At 36.6% G+C, this 17,660-nt stretch overlaps 1 protein-coding gene across 4 annotated transcripts in view; it reads left to right on the top strand.

Annotated features, from left to right (window-relative positions):
* Positions 1-17,660, top strand: part of LOC109101157 (collagen alpha-1(XVII) chain-like) — a 20,148-nt gene continuing 2,488 nt past the window's right edge. The window contains exons 1-53 of one of the 4 annotated variants that reach the window (XM_042768939.1): positions 1-287; positions 1,414-1,477; positions 1,693-1,740; positions 1,938-2,045; positions 2,276-2,488; positions 2,603-2,650; positions 2,899-2,925; positions 3,612-3,659; positions 4,322-4,462; positions 4,663-4,836; positions 5,033-5,104; positions 5,218-5,292; positions 6,111-6,185; positions 6,289-6,441; positions 6,574-6,663; positions 6,842-6,886; positions 6,992-7,150; positions 7,412-7,651; positions 7,792-7,842; positions 7,980-8,006; positions 8,118-8,144; positions 8,235-8,297; positions 8,644-8,748; positions 8,916-8,969; positions 9,180-9,197; positions 9,318-9,371; positions 9,464-9,499; positions 9,605-9,640; positions 9,740-9,802; positions 10,702-10,737; positions 10,858-10,929; positions 11,040-11,066; positions 11,192-11,227; positions 11,389-11,424; positions 11,507-11,587; positions 11,789-11,824; positions 13,548-13,631; positions 13,717-13,794; positions 13,982-14,032; positions 14,183-14,245; positions 14,343-14,402; positions 14,558-14,584; positions 14,719-14,763; positions 15,022-15,099; positions 15,186-15,233; positions 15,464-15,601; positions 15,683-15,790; positions 15,875-15,982; positions 16,072-16,188; positions 16,273-16,368; positions 16,460-16,603; positions 16,691-16,831; positions 17,058-17,243. In XM_042768939.1, the coding sequence (XP_042624873.1) occupies positions 1,420-1,477; positions 1,693-1,740; positions 1,938-2,045; positions 2,276-2,488; positions 2,603-2,650; positions 2,899-2,925; positions 3,612-3,659; positions 4,322-4,462; positions 4,663-4,836; positions 5,033-5,104; positions 5,218-5,292; positions 6,111-6,185; positions 6,289-6,441; positions 6,574-6,663; positions 6,842-6,886; positions 6,992-7,150; positions 7,412-7,651; positions 7,792-7,842; positions 7,980-8,006; positions 8,118-8,144; positions 8,235-8,297; positions 8,644-8,748; positions 8,916-8,969; positions 9,180-9,197; positions 9,318-9,371; positions 9,464-9,499; positions 9,605-9,640; positions 9,740-9,802; positions 10,702-10,737; positions 10,858-10,929; positions 11,040-11,066; positions 11,192-11,227; positions 11,389-11,424; positions 11,507-11,587; positions 11,789-11,824; positions 13,548-13,631; positions 13,717-13,794; positions 13,982-14,032; positions 14,183-14,245; positions 14,343-14,402; positions 14,558-14,584; positions 14,719-14,763; positions 15,022-15,099; positions 15,186-15,233; positions 15,464-15,601; positions 15,683-15,790; positions 15,875-15,982; positions 16,072-16,188; positions 16,273-16,368; positions 16,460-16,603; positions 16,691-16,831; positions 17,058-17,243 (4,204 nt within the window). In that variant the 5' untranslated portion in view covers positions 1-287; positions 1,414-1,419. The remainder of the gene's footprint in view (positions 288-1,413; positions 1,478-1,692; positions 1,741-1,937; positions 2,046-2,275; positions 2,489-2,602; positions 2,651-2,898; positions 2,926-3,611; positions 3,660-4,321; positions 4,463-4,662; positions 4,837-5,032; positions 5,105-5,217; positions 5,293-6,110; positions 6,186-6,288; positions 6,442-6,573; positions 6,664-6,841; positions 6,887-6,991; positions 7,151-7,411; positions 7,652-7,791; positions 7,843-7,979; positions 8,007-8,117; positions 8,145-8,234; positions 8,298-8,643; positions 8,749-8,915; positions 8,970-9,179; positions 9,198-9,317; positions 9,372-9,463; positions 9,500-9,604; positions 9,641-9,739; positions 9,803-10,701; positions 10,738-10,857; positions 10,930-11,039; positions 11,067-11,191; positions 11,228-11,388; positions 11,425-11,506; positions 11,588-11,788; positions 11,825-13,547; positions 13,632-13,716; positions 13,795-13,981; positions 14,033-14,182; positions 14,246-14,342; positions 14,403-14,557; positions 14,585-14,718; positions 14,764-15,021; positions 15,100-15,185; positions 15,234-15,463; positions 15,602-15,682; positions 15,791-15,874; positions 15,983-16,071; positions 16,189-16,272; positions 16,369-16,459; positions 16,604-16,690; positions 16,832-17,057; positions 17,244-17,660) is intronic. The other 3 variants (XM_042768940.1, XM_042768938.1, XM_042768937.1) reach the window with 3 other exon arrangements.

Raw genomic sequence — 17,660 nt, forward strand, 5'->3', positions numbered from 1 at the left:
TAAAGCTTTAGTTTGCTGCAACATAAAGGATAAAATTGTGATTCCTGAGGGTATTGTTTTTTTTTTAATCTGTCTGTGTACCTGCCAAAAGACAGGGGAGTGGCTCGGTATAAAATCCAACCCAGAACTCCTGTGGAGACTTGCCGGTCAAAGAAGAGAGAATATATCAGAAAGAAAACACCAGAAGTCAGGTAACAACATTCATACTGCACAGGTGAAGTTCACAGGTGACTCTTAAGTGGACTTTATCTAAAATCCCTTTCTCTTCAGATTCTCAAGGATCAAAGGTAATACATTTTATTAATGATTTTGGTTTCTAACCTTTTTTCTTTTAATCACAAAAAAAGAGAAATGAATAGCAATACATTTGTGCTTCAGTTAGGCTTTGTAAATATATTCCTTCTTATTTATTCATAATTATTGCTTTTTATATGGTGAGCCCATTGCTCTTCTGAAATATTTATTTGTAAATGTGAACAATCAGACTTTGTATTTTGTTCTGTGCAGGATTGCACCAAAGACTAGAACCTAGACTGAAACAGTAGAAACAAAAACTCCTTTGTGATATTAATGATAAATTATGGGTCCATTTTATTAATTATGAGACATTTTTAATCTTTCGTTGTTTTATTCTAAACTTCACGGTAAATGTAGGGAAGAAGTTGGGTTCAAATCTGAAATGATTCTGTATTCAGGGCTGAAAAGCCCTGCACAGACAATCACCATTAGCAAATAAAGGCATAATTTGTCTATGGGGGACCATTCACTGTGTTTAGCTTTTTCATGTATTGCGGTTTGTATGGAAACAGTAGCTGGTCTTGCGTTTGAAACTGAAGATGTGAGGAGGGTGGGGTGGTGATAAATTGCTTTACTCTCTCCACTGTAAATATGAGACTATAGTTGTACTTGCTAGTCTTTTGTTAGAGCAAAAAATTGTCCTTTAGGCATTATTTTTCATTAAAGTTGAATATGGGTATATGAGTCATTTGTAATTACTCTTTTGATATGGTGTGGAATAGTCTTAGTTCCTTTCTAAAATATTCTTGCCTTGAAATCTGAGTAGAATCTGCCAGGAAAGATAAAAAATCCTTTTGTTGATCAGTGTGCATGCATTTAGAATTTCTTGTAAAAACGTGTTGCTGTGAGGGACAAAGACAGTAAAACACATCATCTCGTAAAAACAAATTATTCTGTATTTCATACAGGAATATATCACAAATTAAGTATAATTGACTAAATAAGTTTATGTATATTACGCATAATATTTATTGCAGCTCTTCTCATCAAGTACTATCCCACAGTTCAACTATAATAGAAACACACCTTAAAGCTCTGTTTGAGTAGATCTAGACTGATTCTGCTTTGTGTCACACCAATTTTAATGATCTGTAATTTTTTGCTACATTTATTTAGCATGGAATGGATGATTTAAGACAGCAGAGAAACTATTCAGGAGGAAGTTCAGGAGAGAGAGGTAAGTGTGTTTGATTAGCTTGAGTTTATCAGTTTGCTGTGAACCTGAACCAAAATCTTTTGTGAAGATCTTTTCATTATGAAGACCTGGTTTTGTAATGTTACTAAAAAGCTTGATTATTATAGTGATGAAGACCTTTTGATTGGGAGTCCGACTCTCTAACCATTAGGCCACGACTCCCCTGTCTGTGTTTAAGTGGTGTATTTTTATTAAGGTATTCACAGAAACAACGATTTCTACTACTAGAATTACATCTTTACCTCCACGTAAGTTACCCCTGTTCACTTTCCCGTGTACATTTTATCTGTTCTCACTGTCTGATTTATTCATATTCAATGCCTTCTTCCTCTTAATTTGTGCATTATGGGAAAATTCCTGCTTGTCAAACTATGGCTGTAACTTCAGATCTGTGGCTGAGATCAAAGTGGACATTGCTGTAATTTACTGTGTTTTTAACTCGCAGGAGGCTACAGTGCATCCGCCAACAAGGGCATGTCAAGCACCTCTGGGTCTGCTGGCCTGGAGAAGAACATTTTGACTCCGAGCAACGGCAGTTCTTTTTTCTCATCCTGTAAGCCAATTTAGCAATTTAGCATTATTTTTTAAGAGTTTTTTTTTTTCTTGCTTTGAGCCAATTTAATATATATATATATATATATATATATAATATATATATATATACATACATATATAGATACATACATATATACATACATGCATACATACATACAGGTTTTATACTATATATTATGTTTAATATATTTGTAAATGGCTAAAATCGTCCCTGCTCCTGTGTCTCAGCATCTTTGTGTGTGAGTGCAGGTGGGTTAGGCTCTGGATCAGGGGAATATCTGGCAGAGGAGACAACTGTGAGCAGGAAGACAGGTGGTGTCTCTGGATCGGGAACAGGGTTGAGGGTAAGATCCAGCTCTACTGATGGCATGAGAAGAACACAAGACTCCCCTCTGTTTGTGGAGAGGAAAAGCAAAACTACTCATTCACGTCGTTATGATGGTTAGTCACAGCTGAGAAAACTTAAATAAATAAATAAATACTTTTTTTTAAGCATTTGTTTTGTCAGTCCCTCATAATTACACTAGCATGTAATTTTTTTTTTAACATCAACAGGAAGTTCAAGTGACAACTCATCCCCAGAAATAAAAAGAAAAGACTATGGTAAGACCCTCAGCCAAATAATAATAATAATAAATGTTTAACATAGTTTATATGATAGAGACAAATGAAGAAATCAGGATCCACACTCACTTATAAACTATCAATGTTTTTTATATTTTTATTGTACAAAAAACACAAATGGAACATCAGGATCATCAGGCACAAGTCCTTCTTAAAAAAAATATGAATATGAAAATAAAATATGAATAGAGAAATATCACCTTTTGTTTCAATTGCTCTGTTTTCAGGTTCAAGAGGAAGGAGTCAAAGCAGGGGTGAGATTATTATTTACACTTATGCAACTAGTGTATGAATTACTTTGCATAGGATTATCATCTTTATTGTCCAATGATATTATATGCTTTTTTACTTTAAACACTCTCTTCAAAACCCTGCACATAAAATAAATTTCAGCAAATCCAAACATGCAGTAATTCACACGGAGTGTTTCTGATTGGCTAAAAACGGTGGGCCGCTCTTCAGACACACCTTTAATTCAGGTCTTTCTTTGTCAGAAATATATTACACCACTTCTTGATTCTTATTCGTAACCCGAAGCATTCAGCTGTCTAATATTTCTGAAAAAATACCATTGTCTATTACAACTCACTATAACAGAGAGCTATCATGGAAAATTTTTCATACACACCTGTGTTCCTGTTCATTTCCCAAGTTTTTTTCTGGTAATTAATAATAATAATTTCCACTCAATTCAAAATTCAATATCTATGGAATTTGAAAAGCAGTAGTGGAATAAACTGGAAAGTGTATGGTAAGTCGTCAATATCAGAAAGTAAACATTGCCAAGTTGCGTTCCATGTTTCTAGCACTTCGTGGTTCCTGGACATTACTGATCAGTTACATATTTAAATATATGTGCTTAATGGTGTTGAAATAAGGATGAGATAATTATTAGTTAAAGTATTTTTTCTCCAGCTTTGTCTTTCTGTGTTTGTTTTAGAGACGGAAATCAGGACCAGACTACAGAGTGCATCTCCCTCCACTAGATGTATGTTATCCCTTTTTCTGTCTAATTCAGTTGTCTTAGAAAATCACATAAATAAAATAAATATAGGTACAGAACTGTGTAGCACTTAACAACATTTTTTTTTTTTTTTTAAATAACTCATACTAATATGATGTGAAATGTTTAAACAGCCCCGTTATAACTTGAGGAAGCAAGTAAACAAATGTAGGTCTACAGTGGCGGATGAATTTTGAATGAACATCCGAGGGCATGTTGAAAGATACTCTACAGTTTATTAGGCTACTGAATGTATAGTATCTCATGTAATCCCTCAATGAGCGTTTTAATCGCAGAATATGAACTTTTAACCTTAACAATAGGGTTTCCCTTATAGTTTAGTTTGGAAAAATTGAGAAGAAATTGAGAAAAAAATAACATGTTAAAATAATCACAAGTTTGTTAATTATTCCTAAAATAATACGCTGATTTTCTGTAATGGTCAATGGACCCCCTGAATTAATTATGGCCACCCCATGTATAAAACTCTAGCTCTGCCACTGTGTATATAGTTTTTTTTTTTTTTTTCTCAGAGGCTCAAGGAAAAGCTGTATTGTTTAACACCACAGCAGACAGTAGCATGAGAGAGTGAACATGAAGGCAAGTTTAGACACGATGTTGTGGCTAATACAGTGCTATTGCTACAGGGACAGAGCTGGATGATGTGAAGAAGCTGTTGAAGGGATCACGTTCGGCCAGCGTCAGCCCCACACGATCTTCCTCCTCCTCCCCTCTCCCTGTACCTCGCAAGGCCAGCACCTTAGACACCAAGATCTCCACCAAGCAAGGTACTGAAAACTGGATTTGAAGAGATCAGGCTGTTCACAAATCATGTGTTGTTAGTAAAGATTTTGTAGTAGTTAACCACACCTATGGTGTGCAGAGCCCATTTATTTTCATGCACAAAAATGTCCAAATTCCCCAGCTCATCCATGCATAGAGATCTTGCATTCAATTCCAAGTTAAGACTTCCTTTCAATTTTTTCAGTCGAGCAATATGACACCACTATTCTTGACGCTGAGCTGGCCTCATACACATGGAACAGCTCCACCCTGCCCTCTACAGTCTCCACTGGTACTGCTTACGGCTTCCACACCAACACCAACAACATGTCAACGGGAGCTGCTCTTGTTAACAGCACATCACCATCCTCCTTATCAGGTCTGCGCAGCTGATCACTGATTTACTAAGTTAACCTGAAAATAAAGAGAATTGATCAAGTCATCCTCTGTATTTTATTGACCAAGTCATCATCAACATCACACTCTATTTTCTGGTGTTATAATAAATAAAATTGCTAATACATCAAAACATTCAGTTGAAGGCACAGTCCAGTATGTTTTTTCTTGACTTACAGTGTATGGCTTCCACAACAATTTAGCTCCTGCCAGTGGAGTCCTAACCTCCAGTGGAGTTAACACACAATCAGGTATCCTCTGAGGCAATATAATATTAAATAATTATAATGACATTGCTTTGACAAATGACAGGTTAATAACATTTCTTGTAAGCATGTTCAATTGTTTATGTGGTTGTTTTTAGGATATGGTGTCCAGAAGAATTATGTGACAAGTCCCAGCAGCACACTTGGTGTTGGCACAGGCGTCTCCACTGCAGGTGTTTGTTATATTTACTCTGTACAACAGAGCTCGACAACAAAAATGGCCCGGGGTCAATGTGAGAGAGATTTGGGACAGATGATAGAATCTTCACTTCCTCTGTTGCCCAGTGCTGAACTGTCAAAGTAGTAAACAAGAGGAAGCAGTTAGGAATGGAATGAAAATAATCAACTAATCAGTATGAATTTTTTCCTGTATTTCTTTGTTTTGCAATAAAAGTGTTAAAAAATCCTAACATTTAATGTAGATTATAAATATAATATATAAATACACTAATTTTCAATGGATAGGGATTGGTAAGGTTTTTGAAAGAAGTCACTAAGGCTGCATTTATTTGATCAAAATACAGTAAAAACTGTAATATTGTGAAATATTATAACAATTTAAAAAGAATTGTTTTCTATTTTATTATATTTTTAAATGTAATATAATCATATGACAGCAAATCTCAGTGTCACACGATCCTTCAGAAATCATTCTAATTTGCTGATTTGCTGCTCAAGAAATATTTCTTCTGATGATTGATATCTTCTGATTATCAGTGTTGAAAACTGTTGTGCTGCTTTATATTTTTGTGGAAACTATGATAGATTGCAACAAGGTAAAAGTATTTACTCACACTTTTGGCTAATTTAATGCTTTTGTTTGTTCTGTTTGGGTGAATGAAAATGTTGTTAGGGCAAGTAAATCTGAACTTTTAGTTCTCTAAAGAGGTAGACATTGTTGCTTGATGAATAGGGACACTGTCCTTTTAAGTGGCAAATATATACTTGACATTCAAACATCTTTGCTTATTTGTTATGTGGGTATTTTTAGGATATGGAGTGCAGAAGAATTATTCCTCAAGTCCCAGCAGCACACTTGCTGTTAGCACAGGCGTCTCCACTTCAGGTGTTTGTTATACTTACTCAGGAAAAAGATTTATGGCTACTGTAGTTCTTTAATGTATATTCAGTGCGGCATTATAAACATGAGACTTTTGTGTCTTATTTAGGAACTGGTACAAGGACCCTTAATGAAAATGTGTCAAAGAGATACCTGACGCTGGAGAAAGAGAACATTCCAGTGAAGAGAGAAACCGAAGAACTTATCCTGACCAAAGACAGTGGAAAGCAGTTTACCAACAGCACCCCCAATGGGACAGCAGGTACACTCAGGACACTAAGTGTTGTATTTGATGTTGCTAAGGGAATTATTTGTGGTGTTTGAATTAAAGCAGTTCATGACCTACACTAACACTACATTCTGATTAACTGAATACACACAATCTTTGTTTTGGGGTCATATTCAGATGTTTCAGTGAAGAAAGAAACTATAACGACCAGCTATTCTGAAAGTGCTCCTGTGAAGTCTAGCTCTGGTGCATATTGTAAGGGAATTAATTTTTATGTATTTTGATGTTTATGTTTGATATAAGCTTTTGAATTTACCTGTTTTCATCTTGAGGGATATTAGGTTAAGAGATGTTACTGCTTGTCTCAAAAAAAAAAAAAAAAAAGTAATATCTGTTGACATAACAAAACATTTTTTTTTTTACCGCACCAAAGATGGGTCTACATCAGTGTCAACAAAAGATAAGGCTACATATGCAGGTAAATCCTTTTCTTTAAAAAAAAAATCATTGCACATAATATAGTATACAGTAATGCTGTATAAAACAGTTGCTCACCTGTCTCCTGCTGTGTGTGTCCTGTCAGAGATCCACAAGGCTAAGGTTGTTGATGACGATGACTGTAAGCATGGAGGGGGTCTTTGTGGATGTGGGCCAAAATGCTGTTCCTGGTGGAAGTGGCTGCTTGGGTTTTTGCTCAGTCTCCTGCTGCTCCTCGGCCTTCTGTTTGGACTCATTGCTTTATGTAAGTCATGTCATTTTAATGAAAGACATGATATATTTATTCACTATTTCTCTTGAGGAACAATTATTGCTACTAAGACATTTGAAACAGCTTGTAGCTTCATTTAAAACTGTACAACAGGTTTTCAAAATGTGAGGTGAATTTGTGTTTGTGTGCAGTTCAACTCAAGATGAGATTTTCTAGATAACTTACAAAGTTACTTTAAAATATGCGCTATTGCATATTGTCTTCTAATCTGTTGCTAATCTCTTTCCCTTGAAGCTGAGGAGGTAAAGAATCTAAAGTCTCGTGTCAGCGCCCTTGAGGGAATATCCTCCTCCATGACAGCCCACACAAGTCGTCTGTCCTCTCCTGCTGATGACATTGGCATATATAAAGCAGGTGGAAGTAAAGCAGCATATGTTAATTCACTGGATTCTGCAGTTTATTCAGACAATTCTGAACTGCAGAGAAATGTACAGCAAATACTGAGAGCAGAGCTGCAGTCTGAAGCCATGAAAGGTACATGTGAACACAGTTCTGCTTAGACAAACGAACAACATGTGCAACTAAACATGTACATTGTTTATAAAATGTCATGCATATATGCATACATTTAATACAAATAATAATATTAATATTTTTTGTGTGTGTGTATCTAGCCTTCCTTGCTTCTTCAGTTAAAGCTGAAAGAGGACTTCCAGGGCCTAAAGGTACACCAGCTATTCAGTTTTTACTGAACTGCCAGTACAGAAAACTTTATTCCTACATTCTATGGAGATTTAATAGTCAATAACCTGCTTTTCCATCACTACATCAATCACACATTTGCTCTTTTCACCATTCTTAGGTGACACTGGATCTCCAGGAATGAAGGGTTTGTACAATAGTAAAACTGGCTGTGAAATGTGAATTAGATGAATTGTTTATACTGATATGCTTACAGTCTCAAACATGAAAACTTAAACCATTTAAACCTGTTTTTCAGGTGATAACGGTTTTCCAGGTCTACCAGGTAAGAATAATGCTTGATCCTCTTGTAGAGCTAGTCTTAACAGTTGTGCAGAATGAAGTCTTAAAAGTTTCCTTGTCTGTGCACATCTAGGTCCTCCAGGAATGGCAGGACATCCAGGAAGAGAAGGGCAAAAAGGAGACAAAGGAAGTGCAGGTACCTGAAACATGCAATATTTTTAATTTGTGGAAAAACATTCACTATCATTAATTCTGTGTTGAAATCACAAGTAAATCAACAATTACCCCAAAAGCCTAAGAGGTTAAGGTTTAAAGATACAGTCCATAAATGCTGCAGCTGACAGGTGCTAATGCTGTAGCACTAACAAATACCTTAAAATAAAATCAATTCATACAATCCAGTTGACTGACTAATCCCTACCTACATATATATAGATACATCTCTTCTGTAAACACTTGACTCAGTCCTGTTAATGCTCTTACTAAAAACATGAACCTTTTCCAGATGTTGCCTCATCAAAACTTTAAAATGTGTATGACAGGTGAACATGGTCCAGAAGGTCCACCGGGTTTCAGGGGAAGAGATGGTCAGCCTGGACCCCGTGGAGAGCCAGGAGCCCCAGGAGCCGGAGAGAAGGGTGAAAGGGGTAAGATACTGCATATTTGGAGAATATGGCTTTTGAAAATGATAATAGCATTTAATTTGTATTCCATTCAATACAAATTAGGGCTCTCATACACAAGATAAATTTGAGGATAAAACTACTGTTTTGATCTCATTTACAATGTGTCTGTGTATCTGTTTTTTCTCCAGGTATTCCTGGTCCTCCTGGCTCTCCTGGTCTTGTTGGTCCACCTGGGCCTAAAGGTCAATACAAAACATAGTTTACATAAAGGCTGATACTTATTATATTTAGTGAAATTAGCTGTACAGAATCATTTGAGATTGTAATGAAATGAACTGATTGCAAAAGAAATGCAATGGCATAAATATATATATAAATGTCACATAATCCTTAAGCAGTAATGCAGTATAAGCATGTGTTTGATCTTTGTTCTCTTTTTGTTTGTTCAACAGGTGCTAGTGGTTTACAAGGTAATCAACTCTTTCTTTACAAAAAATATTTTAGCGCAATTGTGTTATTTTTGTGTTATAAAATAATGACATTAACAAAAAATTATTATTATTATTATTTTTTTTTTTAAATCTGTGCAGGTGAACAAGGCCCTCAAGGCTTTAGAGGTGAACCTGGCCCTGCCGGGCCAAAAGGTGTGTATCACAATGAAGACTTGGTATGTTTTCAAAAAGCATTATAAGAACAAAATCCTAATGTTTATCGTTTTAAAAACATTTCTTTCCAGGTGAAAGAGGTCTCTCTGGTCCACCTGGAATTAAAGGTTTGTAACCAATAATATGTCAGCCTGAAATACGTAAAGTAATACAGTATCCAGTCGTTAGTATAGTCAGTGTGAATTCATGTAAAATTATGTGTGTTGTATCAGGTGATCATGGTGAAAGAGGAGAAAATGGATTGCCAGGTGTGTATGTTTGTACTGAGCCATATCAAAGAACTTTATTCATTTGTGCCATGTTTACAAATATTTCATTCATTGTTAAATCACTGTACCCTGTGTCAGGTGTTCCTGGTGCTGCAGGACGACAAGGGCCATCTGGTGAGAAAGGAGCTAAAGGATCAGCAGGTGATTCATCTGTAGGAACAGACACAAACCTGAGATTTTTGGCTTTTTGCCATTTTATTGTTAGAATAGGGAGAGAACAGACATGTGATAGGCCGAAGAGTGTGGAGGGGGATCGCCAAATTCAAAACTCAAATCTGAGTCCAATTTGGGTTTCCTGTATACTGTATATAAGAATTATATGCATACAGTTCGACATCAGACAGAGCTATATTTTTAACCGTGACGTGTTGGCCATCAACACCAAAAAAAATCCGTTTCAAATAAATGTTGTCATTTGAACTTTCAATTCATCAAAGAATCCTGAAAAAAAAATGTATCACAGTTTGCACAAAAATAATAAACAGCATGATTGTTTTCAACACTGATAATAATAAGAAATGTTTCTTGACCACCAAATCAGCATATCAGAACGACTAAGGGACACTGAAGACTGCATAATGGCTCCTGAAAATTTTCTTTTCAATAAATGAATAAATTAATAAATGACCTGTTAAAATTGAATGACACATAATATAGCTTTTTTTAAATCGTAATAATTTTTCACAATATTTTTGTATTTATATTTTGATGATGCAGTCTTGGTGAGCATAAGATACTTCTTTCTAAATCATTAAAAAATCTTACCGACCCCAAACAAGTAGATCTTAATACAGTAGATGGATAATGGCCAGAAATTGTTTGTGCTTTTCATTTGTTAGCTAAAGCAATTTTTCTTGAAATAATATCACTAAATAATATGACTATATTGTATTTTCCAAGACTGCATTGCTTAGTTGCTTAATTTGGATGTGGGTGCATGGAATCTATTAAAGTTCTGTTATTATCAGGACTTGTTTAATGCCAATATTGTATTGGTATAAAAAGAAGTCCCCTCTGAGTAATATGTCATTTCATTCTAGGGCCTCAAGGACCTGATGGTGAAAAGGGCCAAAGAGGTGAGTGGCATTTTAAGATTTGATTATTCCAAACCATTTTTTTTAAATTTTGTTTTACCTATATCTGCATCTTTGTTTTAATCTTTGTCTGTATTCTGTGTCATTGTTGTTCATATCTAGGTGAGCCAGGCTCAATTGGTTTACCAGGAATTAGAGGACCACCAGGGCCATCTGGCGATCCTGGGCAACCAGGTATAAAAGCATGTAGAAAAACATGTTCCTCATTTTGAGAAAATGATCTCAAACTGCATGTTATAGCATTGTTCCTATAATTTTTTTTTCTGCTGTCTACTTTAAATCAGGAACTCCAGGGATTCAAGGACCTCCAGGTAACCTGTCACTTGAACTGCATTCTTTTCTCTACCTGATTTATATGTTACATTTTTATGCAGTTTATATTTTTACAGTTTATCTGAACTATGTTTGAAGATATTTTTGCTTTCTTTTCTCATAGGCCTACCTGGCAATCCTGGTCAGCCTGGAGCTAAAGGTGCTGTTTGTATTAGTAAAACAGACTACAGGATCAATGCTTAGCTGCTTTTTGAAGTCTTGTGTTTTTAGCAATATATTTTGTCTTATTTTTGGACATTAGAATCATGTGTGCTACTGTGTCTATAAATGTCCAAATAATTAATCTGAAAATGTTCACAGGTGAGACTGGTGAGGCTGGAAGAGTTATCAATGGAGGTAAGGCTACATGAAGTATTAAAACACATTTAACAGTTCACTGCGCAGTGATGTGAACTTACTGAGAGTTTTAATTTTGTAGCAGGTTTTAGCTCAGTGGCAATCCCAGGACCACCTGGGAGCCCTGGTCCTCCTGGCCCACCTGGCGCTCCAGGACTCTCAGGTATGTTAAAAACCAAGATTACAAATCCAGCCAAATCAAAACACCTATCTCCTGTTAACCCGTAAAAACACTGTGCCAGGAATGTTTGTTAATTAAACACATTTTTGCATTATTTAATAATCACAACTTTAAACTAATAAAACTGTTTGGGTACAACAGTATTTTTATAATTTAATTTTATGGTATGTCTTGTGATGCTAGGTCCTGTTGGCCCTGCTGGACTTCCTGGTCAGCCTGGTAAATCTGCATTTTTCATCTGGTGTTGCTATGTAATGTTGTACAGTCGTGGCCAAAAATATTGGCCTCCTTGGTAAATATGATCAAAAAAGGCTGTGAAAATTCATCTGCATTGTTAATCCTTTTGGTCTTTTATTTAAAAAAATCACAAAAATGTATCCTTTCATTGGATAATAAGAATTTTAAACGGAGGGGAAATATCGTTATGAAATTAATGTTTTTCTCAAATGCTCGTTGGTCACAATTATTGGCACCCCTATAAATTCTTATGAGTAAAATATCTCTGAAGTATATTCACATTCATATTCACAATTTTGAGCACTCCAGCATGATTATAAATATGAAATCATCCAGCTCTGGCTTCCTGTTTCACAGAAATATAAAGAGGAGGGAAAACAAAGCCCAAATTCCCTTAATCATCAATCACAATGAGAAAAACCAAAGAATATATTTCTGATGTGCAGCAAAAGATAATTGAGCTTCACAAATTGGTGAAGTGGTTTTAAGAAAAGAACTAGAGCAGTGAAAATTCCCATTTCCACCATCAGGGCAATAATTAAGAATTTCCAACCAACAGAAAATGTTACGAAACTTCCTGGAAGAGGACGTGTGTCTATATCGTCCTAATGTGTGGTGAGAAGGAGAGTTTGAGTAGCTAAAGACTCTCCAAGGGTCACAGCTGGAGAGTTGCAGAAAATAGTTGAGTCTCTTGTTCAGAAAACCTTTAAAAAAATTTGTCAAACAGAATCTACATCAACACATGATGTTTGGGAGGGTTACAAGAAAATTTCCCTTAGCTCATTCAAAAACAAACTAAAGCATATTCAGTTATCAGCCATGACTGGAACTTTACATGGGAATGGCTTCTATGAATAGATGAAACTAAAAAATGAGCTTTTTAGCAGCAAACACTTAAGATGGGTTTGGTGAACACAGAGAAAAAAGTACCCCATGTGTACAATGAAATATACTGCTGTATTTTTGATGTTGTGGGCCTATTTTCCTGCTAGAGGTCCTGGACATCTTGTTTAGATAGATGGCATCATGGATTCTATCAAATACCAACAGATAAAAAATCAGTAAGTGACTGACTCTGTTAGAAATCTTATAATGGGCCATGTTTGGATCTTCTAACTGTACAATAATCCAAACACAAACCTCAAAAACAACACAGAAATGGGTCACTGAGTTTAAAACCAAGCTTCTGCTATAGCCATTCCAGTCCTCTGACCTGAACCCTACAGAAAATGAGAGGAGTGAACTGAAGAGGAGAAGCACCAACATGCAGCTGGGAATCTAAAGGGTCTGAAGTGATTCTGGATGAAGGAATGGTCTCTGATCTCTTGTCAGGTGTTCTCTAACCTCATCACGCATAATAAGAGAAAATTTAGACCTGTTAAACTGGCAAATGGAGGTTTCAAAAAGTATTGAATAAAAGGGTGCCGTTAATTGTGGCCAATGTGTATTAGAGAAAAACATTTATTTCATAATGATATTTCCCCCCATTTTAAATTCTTATAATCCAATGAAAGGATACATTTTTTGTGTTTTTTTTATTCAAAAGACCAAAAGGATTAACAATGCAGATGAATTTTCACAGCCTTTTTTGATCATATTTATCAAGGGGGCCAATATTTTTGGCCACGACTGTATATTTGTAGAATATAAATTATATCCAAATGACCTTCCATGCATCCATCCATCCACCTTGATTTTTGTGCAGGTCCTAAAGGTGATAAGGGAGATCAAGGAGAACCGGGTATTGTAGTAAATGCTGGTGAGACTTTGGTTGCAACGCGAGCAGAAAGTGAGTCAGAAAGTGAGATCTAATTTGAACATTAGTGACTTACAGAAATGCATTAATATGACACTTGTACATCTGACATTTTTAGGACAGCATGGTGCTGCACATGTTGGTGTTACTGGACCACCTGGGCCTCCTGGTCCCCCAGGGCCCCCTGGACGTCCAGGTACAATAACATTATCCATGAAAGGTTTCAGGATCAACATCTGTTGAATGTCTGATTTTTTGCCACATACATTGTCTTTTAAATGTGGAATTTAAGAGTTTATGAAATTATACAGCTTTATATATGACAAATAGAATTTAGATTGGATTATATTTGAATGCATTTAATCCATTTTTTCACCCTATAGGCGATTCTAGACCAGGTCCACCAGGACCACCTGGTGAACCGGGTGCACAAGGTAAGATGAAGTAAAGGAGTAGTTTACACAAAAATGTAAATCTTTGATTTTATTCATTGCAATTTTATTCATTTTTGCCACACACCAACTCATATTCATACATGTCTATTGTGGCATACTCTTCTCAACTCTTTTGTTACTGTCTCATAGGATATGGAAGACCTGGTCCTAAAGGAGAGAAGGGAGAACCAGGAAACTTTGTGCCTAATTCAGGTTTGATTACAGCATATATTGTATCTAGTATTATTCATTGTTCTAAGGGTGTTGTGGTTTTTTAAGTCTCACAATTTTACAAATGCTGCTTGCACAGGAACATTTTTTGCGGGACCACCTGGGCCACCAGGACCCCCAGGGCCTAAGGGAGTGACAGGTTAGTCTTACCCAGAACTGGTGTTTAGTTGATTCTACTTGTTGGTACCTTTATTCCAACCTACCACCAGTGAAGGCACTATGAAAATGTGATATCAGAAAGTAGAATATTTAACTATTATCAGATATCTAATGATACATTTATGTAAATTTCAGGTGCCCAAGGTCCAAGAGGATACCAAGGTAAGGCTCTCTACTCCAGCCAACACTTCATATTGATCACAAGAATTTATATAAACCGTAAAATACATAAATACTTAGATCACCATATGCCTTTTAATAGTGCTTTATTTATCATATGTGACTTTATTTTTTAGGGGAACCAGGTCAACCTGGCCTTCCAGGAAGTCCCGGTAGAGTTAGTAAGTTATTCATTAACATTGTGACACTTACAGCAACGGATTTGGTCAAAAATGAGTTTTAATTATGTTTTGTTTTCCTTTGTTTAGTTTATGTTTATTGTTTGCCTTTGTTTAGTTTATTATTTTTTGGCACTTAGACCATATAATACTTAATTTGCTGTTAATTAAAATATTGTGAAGAGATTATAAGTTTTTCAGTGTTCATAAAAACAATAAATAGTATGGAATTAATAATTTTTTTTTTTTTACTCTATATAGTCTCTGAGTACGGTGTGGCTCAAGGTCCACCAGGTCCCCCAGGACCTCCTGGACCACCCGGACAAGATGGCCGTAAAGGTAAAAACCTCGACTAATGATGGGGAGACATTGTATTGCGTTTCATTAATATCTACAGTACAATAATCTTTAAAATAATCTCCCAGGGGATCCTGGAGTACCAGGTACATCAGCGTTCCAAGGAGAATCAAGAGGTAAATATTAATGTTGTACTGTATGTGTTCACCCAAACATTACAACCCTCATCTCGTTCTAAATCCGTAAGACTTTCATTCATCTTTTGTTCAACACAACTTAAATTTTATAAATTCTATAAATATTTGGGTGAACTAAATCTTTAATATAGGACCATATTAGATTATCAAACAAAGTTCCCAAAGCAAAACACTACCGTAACTCTTGTGTCACGTCTTGTTGCCGTCAGTATCAGGAGCAGTTGCAGTCGGGCCACAAGGGCGGACTGGTCCTCCAGGACCTCCTGGTCCACCCGGTCCTCCAGGTCATTCTGGCGGATCCCATTCTGCTGCAGACTATCGTCGTTACATCATGGAGTATATGCAGAGTGAGTACCTGTTCATTTGGATTATCACACTGCTGCTCCTGAAGGTCATTTTCTCACGAATGTGTGACATCTTTTCCACAGGTGACAGCATGAGGCAGCATTTGTCTGGTATTCAGGGCCCACCTGGTCCACCTGGGCTTTCAGTGTCTGTAGAGGATGTGGCATCTCGGGTTATCGCTTACATTCAGCGTACGTTAAGATCTGCTGTGTAATGTTTAATGAATGTCTATGCATCATGCTGCATTTGTGGTAAAATATATCATTTTGATTCAGGCTCTGGAATTAGTGGTAACAGTATTAGCCAAGGTCCTCAAGGACCTCCAGGACCTCCTGGCCCACCTGGAAGTATAAGTGCTGACTACATCATTTCCCTTTTACAGAGTGAGTAAACCATGTCAGACGCACTTGTGTATAAATAACCTTTTGAATCTTGAATCTGAGAGTTGACCCAGTGACTTTCTTGCGCTCAGGAGAAGATGTGAGGCGTTATGTGATTGGCCCTCCAGGACCACCGGGTTCACCTGGGATTAGTGCTAGTACCTTTAATGCACAGGAAGTGGCAAACTATGCCATCAGAATGATGAATGGTGTGTCTTTAATCTGAATCTTATTTTGAAGCTGCAATAGATTGAATTCTGTTGATTAAATGGCATTTGTGAATTTGTGTTTAGAGCAGGGAATGACAGGCAGAAGTGGACCACCAGGCCCTCCCGGCCCACCTGGCCAGCCAGGTGCTTCCTACAGTGACATAACCGCTCTGCTTCAGAGTATGTGATTCTGAAAATGATTTGTAATATTGTGTTTAATAACATGTAAAGGGTTTCCTTTCCTCATATTCCACTTTGAATATGTTTGAAGGGTCAGGGTTTAGTGGAAGCGTTGGACGTCCTGGGCCCCCTGGTCCTCAAGGAATACAGGGACCCCCTGGTCTACCTGGCACCCCAGGAGGCTCCTCTGCAGTCACAGGTTACAAACTAGAGGAAATCCAGCTCTACCTACAGAGTGAGTCCTCTCATGAGTTTTATTGTACTGTCTAATACACTCTTGCAATTTTTTAAAAAACTCATTATATGATTCTCTATTATTTAGAATCTGGTTTTAGGGGACCTCCAGGCCTACCTGGTCCACCAGGACCCCAGGGTCCTCCAGGAGACACTAGTGGCCTTGTATCATATTCAGGATCTTCTGCACGAGAACAGATCCGTGCTGAGCTGCAGGACTACCTAAACAGTGAGTGTCACTCACCACACATACTCTAATCTGGAAACTGACTCCTCAGTGTAACTTTATAATGGTGGACATTGACTGATTTTTAACAAATGATCTCACTCCATTCTACATTCTCAAAGTTGAATGCATGATTTTAAACTGTCTGTGTCCTAGATTTGTCTGACCAATTCCTGGAAAGACTTTGTGGTTGATTGCCGCATCAATAAATAGTCTCATATTTTTTCAGGTGACACTATGAGGCGCTACGTTCACGGTCCCCCTGGGCCCCCCGGACTGCCTGGTCAGAAGGGTGAACGTGGTGAACCTGGACACAGTTATCACAATGCCAGAAGCCAACACCGCTATGGCTCTGAGATCAGTGAACCATTGGACTATTCCAATGTCGCACTCAAAGTGACTGATTACATTAAGAGTGAGTACAGTATCATTCAAGTGCTAAGCACCAGAGTTATATTCATAATTAAGCAGTAAAATGAACTTAACCTTGCGATTCAATAAATACCCACACTTACAATGCAGCTTTTTTCTACACTCTAAGTAGGTACTTCTTTTGAGAAAGTAATTACGTCACGTTAAAAAAGTATGTTCTATATAGTAGGAATGTATTCTGGACTTAATACATTCAACTTTTTATTTATAGGCATTACATAATTGAAGAATTTAAGGGGATTTAGTGACATAAAGAAAAAGAAAGAACAGTAGAAAAACTAGAATTTATATTAAATAATCAATTTGAATTTATTTGCAAGTATTTTTTAAATATGCACAAATTTACAAATTTGAAAAGACATCAAATTGACATCAAAACTGACTCCAAAAAAAAATAAAA

Source organism: Cyprinus carpio, chromosome A13, assembly GCF_018340385.1.
Source record: "Cyprinus carpio isolate SPL01 chromosome A13, ASM1834038v1, whole genome shotgun sequence".
Lineage (NCBI taxonomy): Eukaryota > Metazoa > Chordata > Actinopteri > Cypriniformes > Cyprinidae > Cyprinus > Cyprinus carpio.